The following is a 15,024-nucleotide window of genomic DNA, read 5'->3' as shown; positions in this document are numbered from 1 at the left end:
GAATGAATAATTGAATAGATATTGAGTTTCAGATATTGACTTTGAGACGACCAGCTGTATTTATAATTGTTATTATGGATTTATAAACCCTAAAAAAAGAAAAGAACAAAAGACTGTCTATTAAGTCCATTTCTCTGGAGGCTCCTATGACAAATGACATGCATGTGTGTATTGTTGTAAGGTGACTACTGTACACTTCTAAATACAATGCATGTGTTTATTGTTGTGAGGCGAGTACCGTACACTTCTAGGAAATATCATCTACTGAGCAATCAAATCTTTTGACATAAACATCAATTGGTTTGTTTTTTTACATCTACGCAGGTACATAAGACAACAATGTGTTGTGTTCTGCTTCATCAGACACTGACAGCAGCATTAATAATTCATAGCTTCATACTTCTATTATAAACCTCTGTGTGCATGCAAAAGCTGTAACAGGGTAGAGTGGCCGGTAGAGCATCCGGATGGGAACCGTGAGGTTCCCAGTTCGAACCCGGGCTCCCCCAAAGTTAGTGTGGAAGTGTCCTTGAGCAAGACGCTGAACCCCTAACTGCTCCCGATGAGCAGGTTGGTGCCTTGCATGGTTTCCTCTGCCATCGCTGTATGAATGTGAGTGTGAATGGGTGAATGTAATGCACAATCTATGTAAAGCACTTTGGATAAAAAAAGCTCTATATACTGTAAATGCAACACACCATTTAACATCGCACTGTGGTGAAGAAAAAAAGAGTTGAGCCGGAAGGCAAAGCTCTCTGTCTACCTATGGTCATGAAGTGTGGGTCATGACCGAAAGTATAAGGTTGTGGGTTCAAGCGGCCGAAATGGGTTTCCTCAGACGGGTGGCTGATATCTCCCTTAGAGATAGGGTGAGAAGTTCAATCACCCGAGAGAGACTTGGAGTAGAACCGCTGCTCCTACACTTGGAAAGGAGTCAGCTTAGGTGGTTCGGGCATCTAGTACGGATGCCTCCCGAGCGCCGTCCTAGGAAGGTCCTCGATGCACGTCCCACTGGGAGGAGACCCCGTGGCAGACCAAAGACCAGATGGAGGGATTATATCTCCAAACTGGCTTGGGAACGCCTCGGTATACTCCCAGAGGGAGTGGAGGAAGTTGCTTGGGATAAGGAAATCTGGAGGGCTCAGTTGGAACTGTTGCCCCCGCGACCCGATTCCGGATAAGCGGTTGAAGATGGATGGATGGATGGTATTTTCATGAGGATTTTTTTCTTATGTCAGCCTAATATAGTGACAAGAGACGAAGATTGAAATGCTCTTGCATGTGGTCATGGTGGTCTAATACCCGCCAAACCCGTCAGGATGCATGGATGTATAGCGTCTCAACAAAACGACTGGGAGTAAAGGATTAATGGGAAACTTCCCCTGCTCTAATTGCTTGTACTGTAGAACAGCATGACCAACGGGGTTAATAGCTCTGCATGTGCAGTCATCATCGGCGGGACAGAATCTATCAAAGGTCTTTAAACAGCAGAGCTTTTAAACAAAACACTCCGGCAAGAATTCCTGGCTCTCATCACCTTGTCATCGCATCGTCTCCCCCGTGCGTTTGCAACATCTGCTGATAAGAATCTCCACTACCAGCTGCTTGGGGCTCTGCTTTTATATGAAACCTGACAGAGATTTGAACTGTGATAGATTATTTTTTTGCCTTCCAAGAAGTGATGATGTGACTTTCTTTTTTTCTTTTACTGTACAATGACCCCTCATCCTTTGTCACTTTACGGCGGCATAGCTCAGGGGTAGAGAAACCATTATTAGAGCACGAAGGGATCCCGAAGGGTTCCCAGTTCGAATCCGGGCTCCCCCTGAGTTACTGTCGAAGGGTCCTTGGGCAAGACTCTGAACCCCTAATTGCTCCCGGTGAGCAGGTTGGTGCCTTGCATGGTTTCCTCCGCCACCGGTGTATGAATGTGTGTGTGAATGGGTGAATGTAATGCACAATCTATGTAAAGCTCTTTGGATAAAAGCGCTATATAAATGCACCATTTACCATTTACGCAGTGGTTCTCCACCAGGGTTCCGGGGACCTCCAGTGGTCCCTGCTGGGGGCTCCAGCTAAATGATGGAGAGTTGATAACCAAATGGACCCTTGTATATCTTTAAATGACTGTTAAACATCTGCATTATCAATTTACAAGAAGTCTACACCATTAGAGAATGTAGAAGAATTGTTATTTTGTCAACTTTAGCCTGTTATCTCTCCTATGGCACCGACATCAAAACAACATGGAATTGTGGACACTATCTTATCCATGGATAACAAAATAGCTTGGGGTCTGAGAGGCTAAATCTCATCAAATGGTGGTGCGTGGCTCAAATGGCCAATAAATAATTAGCCGGGGAGCCACTGTGCCAAAATGAGAGAAGACCTGTGATGTCATGACATACTCCAAATTTTTGTTTTTCCTATTAATTTGGTCAATAAGGTACACAGAATGAGAGGCCTGCTCTGCCGGAAACATTGCGAAAAAAAGTTTCCCATTGACTTCACTATACTGGAAAAAACACACCAAATAAATATGCTTTAAGTAGCATGTGAGGGGTCAAACTAGGGTTTCTTCATGATTCTGAATCCATTGCAAGCATTTGTTTTGCATGAAAAACATTCCTTGGGCTAGATTTCAGCCTCTCAAACCTGTGAAAAGTGATGAGTCAACACTTTTCACCGTTATTTTGGTCCGTTTTCTAGCCCAAGGAATGTTTTTCATGCAAAACAAATGCTTGCAATGGATTCAGAATCATCAAGAACCCCTAGTTTGATCCCTCACATGCTACTTAAAGCATATTTTTTTTGTGTGTTTCTTTCCTGTATATTGAAGTCGATGGAGTGAATATACAAATGGCCATAACTTTTTTTTCGCAATGTTTCCAACAGAGCAGGCCTCTCATTCTGTGTACCTTAATGACCAAATTAATAGAAAAAACTAAAATAAAAAGTATGTCATGACGTCACAGGTAAAACTCTATTCTTTGAGCTTTTGGGCCTGTGGCTCCCTGGCTAAATGGACCTTGATATGGTTGAAAAACACTGCCTTAATGCATTCTTCTGGAAAATTAACCACTTGAACTTGAGCTTGTAGATCAGCTATTTTGGTAAAAGATATTTGGTGTAGATGGCTATAAATCAGGGGGCCTATTAATAGTGCAGAGCAACAAAGTATACAGGGACTGTGCTCTTTAAGAGGAGGTAAAAGGAGGGCTGTCACAATTATTACATAATCGTCTAATCGTGATTATTTGACATTATCGCAATTATTTTGTCATAATCGTCATAATCGTGAATGTTGAAAAATGTCAGAATAGTGGAAATAGCAGATCTACAAGCTCACAACGCGTCGCATCGCGACGCGTTGTGAGCTTGTAGATCGGCTATTTCCACTATCAATGTTATTTTTTAAGTAGTAAGGTGTCAAATATGTCAGTAATGTATTTGTATATTTAGGTTATGTGTCATATCTACCATATGCAACTTCAAAGCCTAAAAGCCAAACAGAAATGTAATTATCAACGACAAATACACAATTAAATCGTTAATCGCCAATTATTTGAGTGACAATTAATCGTCATGTAAAATGTCATATCGTGACAGCCCTATTTGTAGATCAGCTATTTTGGTAAAAGATATTTGGTGTAGATGGCTATAAATCAGGGGGCCTATTAATAGTGCAGAGCAACAAAGTATACAGGGTCTGACTTTTTTGTCTCAGGGCACCCCATGAATATTGTTTTAATCCGAGGCATCCCTACATTATAATTTTCACTCCCAGCACCTTATATTTATAGCATATCGTCGTTGTCGGGTGGAAACCTTGTATGTCCAAAACCGTTCGTTTTGCATTTGTCATCTATAAAATGTACTAAAATAGTGAAAACAGACGAAAACAGACGATCGCATTGCATGCTTGTAGATCGTCTGTTTTCACTAGTTTTGTGCGACAGAGGTTTCTGCCCGACAGTAATGATATTTTAGTGATTATGTTGCGAGGAAAACGTTGAGATAACAGCCATTTTGGTTAGAACTGACTGAAAATAACTTTGTACTTCAAGTTTTAAATGATACAAAATATTTTTTCAAGTGTCCAGATAAATTCCAAATATTATCAAATGATCTCGCGGCACCCCTGGACTGCCATCGCGGCACCCCAGGGTGCCCCGTCACCCACTTTGAAAACCCCTGGTCTAGCCCTACGGAAAGTATGGAATGCATGTGCAAATAAAAAAACTACTTAATGCTTAAAGTTGTACCATGTAACTTTTTTTATAAAACAAATCTTAAAATTGTCCTAACTGTTAAATCGCTAAAGTTTTAGAACACCCACTCCGTTATTTTCAGCTTCTGAAGCCTTCTCTTTATATGTTTTCTATGATCCTGGCCGTGGACCGGATTTCGCGCCAAAATGACGTAATCTGCATCATCTGTATACGTTGTGTATACGTTGCCCAATCACATCGCCGATCATGCACACATGGTACACTACCGGCCAATCACAGCGCATCTTGAAGTGGGGTCGCCATATTTGTAGTCGCCCGTGTGTCTCTTTACTCAAAAGGTAATCTCGCCTACCAGGCAGGGTGAAGTAGTCCGTTTCTCCGGAATGCCTGAACGCACAGGAACCAGGGACCCCTCTAAAGATAGCTCTCGGCGTTGTGGAGGCAGACGCGGGGGTGTGAAGGTACGAAAAACGGGCGAAAGACGCGAACGCGACCGCGGTTTGCTATAGGGCAACTGACCACTAGTTGAGCATCTTACACAGTATAGCTTTAAAGGTTAATATGAGCATCAAATCTATATTTTAGATATAGTATGCACATGCATTCCATACATTCCATAGGGCTGGACCCCACATGGACAAATGTTCATCATGGATTTGCGAGGGGCATTGTTCCTCTTGAGCAAAATAAACCATTTCTGAAATAAATACATTATTTAAGATGTTTCTTTAGGCATATAAGGCTTATTTGCCAGGGATACTTTTAAGAACAATGCACCTCAAGAAGATGATTTCAGTATATACAGTATACAGTATACTAGGGCTGGGACTCGATTAAAAAATTAATCGAATTAATCAGAGGCTTTGTAATTAATTAATCGAAATTAATCGCATGTTTAATCGCATATAACTATTTGACCTGAGAAGCATTTTTTTCAAGTAAAACACATTTTGTTGTACGAGTGAATCAACGAGTGAGTTTTTTAAATCTAAATTTTGCATCCACTGGGCCAAGCAAAGCACTCTGATCGGCTACTTCTCCCTTTGTGTTTGTTGTCTCTTCTTGGTTGGTGCATCGCTATGATCGGTATGCCCGAAACTGAAGGTTCTGTGGTGCAAAAACTAAGTGCGATTAAAATGCGTAATTTTTTGCGTAAAAGGTACAGCTGTGGGTGCTGGGGGGGCGTGTTCCCTCCTCCACGTCATCAGCGCCCACACCCTAGGTGGGGTCGGCGATAGGGCCTTTCTGTGTGGAATTTGCATGTTCTCCCCGTGTCTCCTAGGGTTGATACCCTCACAAAAACATGCAGTAATCCTGGTCTCTATAATGCCTCCCCCTGGCCAGCCGGGGCGCCTGATGGAGGGGAAAGGAACTGGTTGGAATAACGTGTTCCTTCCACACGCTACGTCCATCCCGGGGAAATCCCCACTGTCAGGTGAAAAGAAGCAACTCGGACTCCTCATGCATAGAAGGAAGCATGAGGTCAGTCCGTTGTCCCCCCAGGCGCGGCAGAGGGAGAGCAGAGCCCAGGATTACATAGGCAATTGGCACTGGGTGAAAATGGGTTACAAAATCGTGGGATAAAACATAAAGGGTACAATATTTACAATAAGATGAAGTGGACTAGAAGTAAAAGTACTGAAAATTGAAAAAGAAGAAAAATACAAATCCAGAGTAGCCTACATATACCTCAAAACTGTACTTAAGTACAGTAGGCTACTGGAGTAAATGTTCTTAGTTACTTTACACCACTGATATTGTCTTACTCCCTGCCCAGCTCTATCATAGAGAACCCAGCTCTATCATAGAGAACTGGACCCTGTTGGGGCAGGGCCATAGAGCCTCTATGTCCCTGCCCCAACAGGGTCCAGTTCAATCCAATCAATATAAAATGTACAACAACGGCGTTGTGTGCTTGTAGATCGGCTGTTTTCACTAGTTTAGTGCGACAGTCTTGTATGATGAAGCAGGCTTTGCTTTACCAAAAGACGTAGGCCTACACATTTGAAACTTGGAGATACGAGGTTTCTGCCCGACAGTGACGATATTTTAGTGATTATGTTGCGAGGAAAACGTTGAGATAATAGCCTTTTTGGTTAGAACTGACTGAAAATAACTTTGTACTTCAAGTTTAAAATTATACTAAATAATATTTTTTCAAGTGTCCAGATAAATTCCAAATATTATCAAATGATCTCGCAGCACCCCTGGACTGCCGTCGCGGCACCCCAGGGTGCCCCGTCACCCACTTTGAAAACCCCTGGCATAGAGAAGAGGACAGTCAAACCACTGTTGGATAGTGGATAGAACACGTGCAGGAGCTTCCCAGCTTCCTGCAGATGTTGAAAGAATTAAGTATTTTCTACTTGTTTCTTGTAAAACATGCTCTTTTGGTGATTATCGGCGGTCAGAGGTGAAATGAGGACAATTTAAACTGGGTCGGGAGGTTTGGTGGCCTTCAACCATAGCTAGTGGTTAGCTTTAAATAACCACTTTCAATCTGGCGTCCATATTTTTTTTATCTTGAAAACATGTTGCAGTGCGAATGATTTTGAGATTTGAGATTCTTTTTTGCAACAATTTTTTGGCCATTTTCATTACACCATTTTGAGTCAGATGTTGACTGTGTGTTCGGGTGTGAATTCCATGTTAGTTTCAATTGCCTAAGCTGTAATCCTGGGCTCTGCTCTCCCTCTGCCAACCTGGGGAGAGCCCAGATCGGAGCTCATGCTTCCTTCAACGCATGAGGAGTGAGCAGGCCGCTTCTTATCACCTGACAGACGGGGAGTTTCCGCCCGATAGGACGTAGCGTGTGGAAGTGAACACGTTATTCCAACCAGTTCCTTTCCCCTCCATCAGGCGCCCCGGCTGACCAGGGGGAGGCAGTATAGAGACCAGGATTACTGCATGTTTGTTTGAGGGTACCTACCCTATAGGGTGTGCCAAATGTAGTTCTAAGCGCGGCCATTTCTTGGGTAAACACAGCCTTAGACAGGTGTTCTGATTAGGCTATAGCATTAGTTCTATGCAATCAAACAATTGAAACACCTGTGTTTTGACCCAAGAAATGGCCGCTAAGGACTACAATGACGTAGCCGCTGGCACACACTATAGGGCAGTGGTTTGGGTGGTCCCCAGATGATTAACTTAATTTCTCACTCAACAGTTAACAAACCAACATAACGTTTAAGCGTATAAAGGGTATATTCACATTTCTAAAGTGACAATTTAAGGACTTTTTAATACCTCTAAAATGACAAATTAAACATTGGCCAAATTGTCAAATATTAGAGGCAGAAATTGTGAAATAGACGATCTACATGCTCACAAGGCCTCGCATGTAGATCTGCTATTTTCACAATAGAACTGGGTTATACAAAATGTAATGCCTCAACTCTTAGTGCTCGTCAGGGTGGGGGGGGGGGGGGGGGTTCCCAGTTAAAATATGATTATTTTGGGGGTCGCTGCCTGAAAAGGTTGAGATCCACTGCTCTAGGGCAGTGGATCCCAAACCTTTTTGTCTCAGGGTACCCCACAAATATTTGTTTTAATCCGAGGCACCCCTACATTATAATTTTCACTCCCAGCACCTTATATTTATAGCATATCGTCGTTGTCTGGTGGAAACCTTGTATGTCCAAAACCGCTCGTTTTGTATTTATCATCTGTAAAATGTACTAAACTAGTGAAAACAGCAGATCTACAAGCACACAACGCCTCGCGATGCGAGGCGTTGTGTGCTTGTAGATCTGGTGTTTTCATTAGTTTTGTGCGACAGTCTTGTATGATGAAGCAGGGCTTTGCAAAAGACATAAACATTTGAAACATGGAGATACAAGGTTTCTGCCCGACAGTGACGATATTTTAGTGATTATGTTGTGAGGAAAACGTTGAGATAACAGCCATTTTGGTTAGAACTGACTGAATAACTTTGTAAGTTTAAAATGATACTAAATATTTTTTCAAGTGTCCAAATAAATTCCAAATATTATCAAATGATCTCGCGGCACCCCTGGACTGCTGTCGCGGCACCCCAGGGTGCCCCGTCAGTCACTCACTTTGAAAACCCCTGCTCTAGGGGACACGGGGAGAACATGCTGAGTCACGGTGCTGACTGTGTGTTGCAGGCGTGAACGCCATGCTGAGGAAGGTGGCGGTGGCGGCAGCCTCCAAGCCCCACGTGGAGATCAGACAGAACGGAGAGCACTTCTACATCAAGACCTCCACCACCGTGCGCACCACAGAGATCAACTTCCTCATTGGCCAGGAGTTCAACGAGGAGACCGTCGACGGCAGGAAAGTCAAGGTACCCTAACCCGATTGACATTTAGGGTAGGGCCTAAAATATATGCTAATTAGTAGGGCCGGGTAGGGCCTTGGGCTCAATGAAAAAAGAAAATATATTTTTTTATTATTTTATTACTATTACTCTGTGATAGACCCGGCCATACCCGACCCGACCCGATGTTTTCGGGCTGGGTAGGGCCTAAAATGTATGCTAACTAACTAGGCCTGCCCAGTTAGGGCCCAGTTAGGGCCGGGCCTTAATTTTCTGTCCCGTTGAGAACTCTACTTCCACATCATCACAACGCTCCACCCTGATGCTTTTAGCTGGACGAGACCACTGAGGAACCACAACAAAGTGCTGTCGTGTTCAACCACTCATCATCTCCACTGGTTGAGTAATGTGTACTAATTGCACTGTAGTATTGGTTTAGTTTTTCTGGAAGCTTGTGACTTTCACTGCACTATATTTCCAAGACAAAGACTCTCCCCAACGGCAGCTCGAGACCCGCAACAGAGATCAGACGTTTGCCCGGAACCCAAACTAGTAAAAACAGCAGATCTAACAAGCTCACAACGCTACGATTTGTGCCGCGTTGCGAAGTTGTAGATCTTTTTAACAGATCATTTTCACTAGCCTACTTCTTAAACTCTTATTAAATGTATTCATGGAAATGATTTAGGCCTAGAATTATTGAATGCTTTAACCAGATAAAAATAGCAGATTGCCGCGCTGCGAGCTTGTAGAGTGCCGCGCTCACGAAAAACAGCAGATCTACAAGCTCGCAAGCTTGTATATCTGCTGTTTTTCAATAGTTAAAGCATAAAATAATGATACACAATAATGTGTACCCGTTCTAAAATCATTTCATTTATCAAATACATTAGAAAAATCAAACCTCGGTTCGAAGTGGAGCGGTGAATCTGAGAAGCTATACTCTGTGTGTGTGTGTGTGTGTGTGTGTGTGTGTGTGTGTCTAGTCTGCACAACAGTGCCCTTCTCAATCTGTTCCTGTCTGTCAGTACTGCCTTACTGTACTGTACCTTACTGTACCGTACTGTACCTCACTGTACCGTACTGTACCGTGCCTTACTGTACTGTACCTTACTGTACTGTGCCTCACTGTACTGTACCTTACTGTACTCTACCTTACTCTACTATGCCTTACTGTACTTTACCTTACTGTACTGTATAATACCTTACTGTACAAGTACATTGTTTAAGAAGTGCTATGTTCTAGATCTATGTTTTAGATTTTTTGTTCTAGATCTATATTTTTACATTCTATGTGTTCTAGATCTGTGTGCGTGCGTGCGTGCGTGCATGTGTGTGTGTGTGTGTGTGTGTGTGTGTGTGTTGAGTGTGCCTGGCCTGCTAAACAGCGCCCCTCCTTTAACATGTGTGTTGTGTGAGGCCACTAGAGGTATTGCCAGGCTACAGACATAGCCAGCCAGCCAGCCAGCCACAGACATACCTGTCTATTGGGAGCGTTTTCACCGCTCCAAAAATGTCCACAGAGCCTGTGTGTCCACTCACCATGTGGTGTCATGTTGTCCACACAGAGCCTGTGTGTCCACTCACCATGTGGTGTCATGTTGTCCACACAGAGTCTGTCCACTCACCATGTGGTGTCATGTTGTCCACACAGAGCCTGTGTGTCCACTCACCATGTGGTGTCATGTTGTCCACACAGAGCCTGTGTGTCCACTCACCATGTGGTGTCATGTTGTCCACACAGAGCCTGTGTGTCCACTCACCATGTGGGGTCATGTTGTCCCCACAGAGTCTGTCCACTCACCATGTGGTGTCATGTTGTCCACAGAGCCTGGCCACGTGGGACTCAGAGAACAAGATGAGCTGCAGACAGACCCTCCTGGATGGACACGGACCCAAGACCTTCTGGAGCCGAGAGCTGAGAGGAGATGAGCTCATCCTGGTGAGATATTACGAAGACTCGTTTATTATTAGTCATTATGTCCTCTCAACTAACCTCGCGTCACCAAGGCTTTCCACCGCCGAGGAAAACCTGGTTTTTATTCTAAAACGGAGACATGTGATCCGGTTTGGGAAGAAGAAAACAAAAAGGGTTGCGGTTGTAAATGTAAATCAGTCTCGCTACGAGTATGATGAATGATTATTATACCAAAATAAACTAAACCATTACACCACATTACACCACTAAACACATATTAAACTATAGGGAATCGTTTTGGAGATTTGGCCGTTTCCAGCCGCCTGATTAGGTAAAGTTATTTCTGCTCTAGACCAGATCAGAAAAGCTGAAATGGTATTGACACCTCAAGTCAACTAAGCGGTAAAAGGTGGTACTGCACCATGTGTACAAAGTAACAGAAATGCTTTTCATTACTACTTAATAGTAGGGTCAAATCTTTGACCATAGAGAAAAAAATGGCACCGGTGCGAAGTGAGCGGTGCCCACAAACACAACACACGTGCATATCTCCTTATATGGGCTGTTCTTTCCCTTCGATGTTGATGCCCAAACTTTGAGCCATTTGTGCCAAGATCTAGGCAAGCCACGCTTCCAGAGCCCTGACATTTTTGGGGGCCTGTAAGCCTGTCAGCTCCCTTCAGGAGCACTGCTTCAGCTCGCTGCTTAGATGGACATGTTGAGCCCATGGGAGGAGCAGTCAGCAGGGACCTGCTGGCCATTGGGAAAAGCGGGACAATTCCCGAACGGCCGGTTCATTCCCGGCCGGTCCAGGCCGGCCATTAGGATAAAAATAAAATGTCGGCCTTCGTTCCATTTTGGGGGCTGGGCGGACCAACAAAGTAAATCGTCACTGTCGGGCAGAAACCTTGTATCTCCAAGTTTCAAATTTGTAAATTTCTTCGCAAAGCAAAGCCCTGCTTCATCATACAAGGCCGCCGCACAAAAGTAGTGAAAACAGCAGATCTACAAGCACACAACGCCTCGCGGTGTAAATCATTTTTTAAAATGATAAATACAAAACAAACGGTTTTGGACATACAATGTTTCCACCCGACAACAACAAACTATAACTCACGTAAAAGGCCCACTGGCTTGTCACTTGTCATGATCTGAAATGGCAAATCTTTGAGTAGCAGTAGCACTATAGAGAGATCTCTCTCTCTCTCTATAGCGCGCAATGAGGGCCTCTTCAACTCTTTTTCCCGGGCTGAATCAGGGGCCCAGCACGTCCCTGGCAGTCAGTCACGCACACTGTGAGAATAGACTGGGTGAATCAGGGGGCAGAACCGGTGGGTGACCTTCTGTTTCCCAGGTGGCCTCTCTGCCTACTCAGCTACTGCTGCCCTCTCTGTCTGTCTGTCTCTCTCTCTCTCTCTCTCTACCCTCCACCTCCCCTCCCCCCTCTCTCTCTCTCTACCCCCCCCCCCCCCCTCCCCTCCCCTCCCTGTCCCTTCTGGAGTGAAGAACGTAGAGGTGATTAACTCATCTGGATGAGGAAGACTCTTATTAGTCATCATTTCCTCTGAACTACAGTATAACCAGTAAAAGGTGGAGGAGGAGAGATAAGCATGTTGGGCCATGTCTGTCTGTGGTGGGCAGCTATGATGAGCTCACTGTCTGAATAGAGAATGGCTTTGTGCTTTTAAAGGGGCATGACACCTATAAAAACATGACAGACTGCATAGGAATGACCGCACAGTCAAAGAGACAGTGGGAGAAACAAAAGCACCCAAACCTTCCTGAATGTGTGTCGGGTGGGAGAACAGAAGTAGGACATAAATCTCTTAGTTCCTAATCGACGAATGAATGACCATGAACACTTGGTCACGTGATCCTTTCACAGAGTCGCTGCCTGATGAACAAAAAGCCTAATATCTCCCCCGGCCAAGGAGCAATTCCCCTTTAGACTAGTGGCTAATTTGTTGGCTTTCCACGTGGAAGAACCCGGGTTAGAATCCTATAGCTGTGGCCCGGGTGGGTGGGGGAGATCAAAGGGGGGTGAGTGTGCGTCTGCTGGCCTACTGGTCCAGGTGCATACCACTTAGGCATTGCCACATAGGCATGGATGGCTGAGTGTAGCAGTAGTGTCTCAGACTCAGAGCTTCTGCCTGATGACCTAAAGCCTAATATCTCCCCCGGCCAATGGGGAATTCCCCTTTAGGTGCTCGCAAAGCCAGGCTTACTCATCTGCGAAGAGAAAAGCCTGGTGACAATATAAGGCAGAAGGCGTTCAACTTCCGCCGTGAGAATTTCACCGGAAGACTGCAACGCATAACGTAACTTCCGTTAACCGCAGGACTTCCGCCACTTCCGCTAGAACCAACCGGAAGGCATATTGTCTACAGGGTGTTAAGATGTTGGCTTTCCATGTGGAAACCTGTGTTGGAATCCTGAGAGCGTTACACTAGCAACACTGATCATGGTAGCGAGATTGGACACTCACATGCATTTGACTACGACCACTGAAGAGAGAGGAGGTCTCCACTCGTACTACTCAAATGGGTGAGGCATGCAATAGGCTGGCTCTATAGGTAACTTTAGTCCAGGGTTTCATGCAATAGGCTGGCTCTATAAGTAACTTTAGTCCAGGGTTTCAATAGGCTGGCTCTATAAGTAACTTTAGTCCAGGGTTTCAATAGGCTGGCTCTATAAGTAACTTTAGTCCAGGGTTTCAATAGGCGGCTCTATAAGTAACTTTAGTCCAGGGTTTCAATAGGCGGCTCTATAAGTAACTTTAGTCCAGGGTTTCAATAGGCTGGCTCTATAAGTAACTTTAGTCCAGGGTTTCAATAGGCGGCTCCATAAGTAACTTTAGTCCAGGGTTTCAATAGGCTGGCTCTATAAGTAACTTTAGTCCAGGGTTTCAATAGGCGGCTCCATAAGTAACTTTAGTCCAGGGTTTCAATAGGCTGGCTCTATAAGTAACTTTAGTCCAGGGTTTCAATAGGCGGCTCTATAAGTAACTTTAGTCCAGGGTTTCAATAGGCGGCTCTATAAGTAACTTTAGTCCAGGGTTTCAATAGGCGGCTCTATAAGTAACTTTAGTCCAGGGTTTCAATAGGCGGCTCCATAAGTAACTTTAGTCCAGGGTTTCAATAGGCTGGCTCTATAAGTAACTTTAGTCCAGGGTTTCAATAGGCTGGCTCTATAAGTAACTTTAGTCCAGGGTTTCAATAGGCTGGCTCTATAAGTAACTTTAGTCCAGGGTTTCAATAGGCTGGCTCTATAAGTAACTTTAGTCCAGGGTTTCAATAGGCTGGCTCTATAAGTAACTTTAGTCCAGGGTTTCAATAGGCGGCTCTATAAGTAACTTTAGTCCAGGGTTTCAATAGGCGGCTCTATAAGTAACTTTAGTCCAGGGTTTCAATAGGCGGCTCTATAAGTAACTTTAGTCCAGGGTTTCAATAGGCTGGCTCTATAAGTAACTTTAGTCCAGGGTTTCATGCAATAGGCTGGCTCTATAAGTAACTTTAGTCCAGGGTTTCATGCAATAGGCTGGCTCTATAAGTAACTTTAGTCCAGGGTTTCAATAGGCTGGCTCTATAAGTAACTTTAGTCCAGGGTTTCAATAGGCTGGCTCTATAAGTAACTTTAGTCCAGGGTTTCAATAGGCTGGCTCTATAAGTAACTTTAGTCCAGGGTTTCAATAGGCTGGCTCTATAAGTAACTTTAGTCCAGGGTTTCAATAGGCGGCTCTATAAGTAACTTTAGTCCAGGGTTTCAATAGGCGGCTCTATAAGTAACTTTAGTCCAGGGTTTCATGCAATAGGCTGGCTCTATAAGTAACTTTAGTCCAGGGTTTCATGCAATAGGCTGGCTCTATAAGTAACTTTAGTCCAGGGTTTCATGCAATAGGCTGGCTCTATAAGTAACTTTAGTCCAGGGTTTCATGCAATAGGCTGGCTCTATAAGTAACTTTAGTCCAGGGTTTCATGCAATAGGCTGGCTCTATAAGTAACTTTAGTCCAGGGTTTCATGCAATAGGCTGGCTCTATAAGTAACTTTAGTCCAGGGTTTCATGCAATAGGCTGGCTCTATAAGTAACTTTAGTCCAGGGTTTCATGCAATAGGCGGCTCTATAAGTAACTTTAGTCCAGGGTTTCATGCAATAGGCTGGCTCTATAAGTAACTTTAGTCCAGGGTTTCATGCAATAGGCTGGCTCTATAAGTAACTTTAGTCCAGGGTTTCATGCAATAGGCTGGCTCTATAAGTAACTTTAGTCCAGGGTTTCATGCAATAGGCTGGCTCTATAAGTAACTTTAGTCCAGGGTTTCAATAGGCTGGCTCTATAAGTAACTTTAGTCCAGGGTTTCAATAGGCGGCTCCATAAGTAACTTTAGTCCAGGGTTTCAATAGGCTGGCTCTATAAGTAACTTTAGTCCAGGGTTTCAATAGGCGGCTCTATAAGTAACTTTAGTCCAGGGTTTCAATAGGCGGCTCTATAAGTAACTTTAGTCCAGGGTTTCAATAGGCGGCTCTATAAGTAACTTTAGTCCAGGGTTTCAATAGGCGGCTCCATAAGTAACTTTAGTCCAGGGTTTCAATAGGCTGG

General features: G+C 44.1%; 1 protein-coding gene across 1 annotated transcript in view; it reads left to right on the top strand.

Moving 5' to 3' along the window:
- Positions 1 to 15,024, top strand: part of LOC308288928 (cellular retinoic acid-binding protein 1-like) — a gene marked incomplete at both ends in the record, with an annotated part of 43,611 nt that overhangs the window by 2,004 nt on the left and 26,583 nt on the right. The window contains 2 exons of the mRNA XM_080730402.1: positions 8,360 to 8,538; positions 10,340 to 10,453. Coding sequence (XP_080586528.1) covers positions 8,360 to 8,538; positions 10,340 to 10,453 — 293 coding nt within the window. The remainder of the gene's footprint in view (positions 1 to 8,359; positions 8,539 to 10,339; positions 10,454 to 15,024) is intronic.

This window comes from Nannobrachium achirus (genome assembly GCF_963921795.1).
Source record: "Nannobrachium achirus genome assembly, chromosome: 7".
Taxonomy (NCBI): domain Eukaryota; kingdom Metazoa; phylum Chordata; class Actinopteri; order Myctophiformes; family Myctophidae; genus Nannobrachium; species Nannobrachium achirus.
The sequence above is the reverse complement of the archived record's forward strand: the minus strand, read 5'-3'. Positions and strand labels throughout refer to the sequence as shown.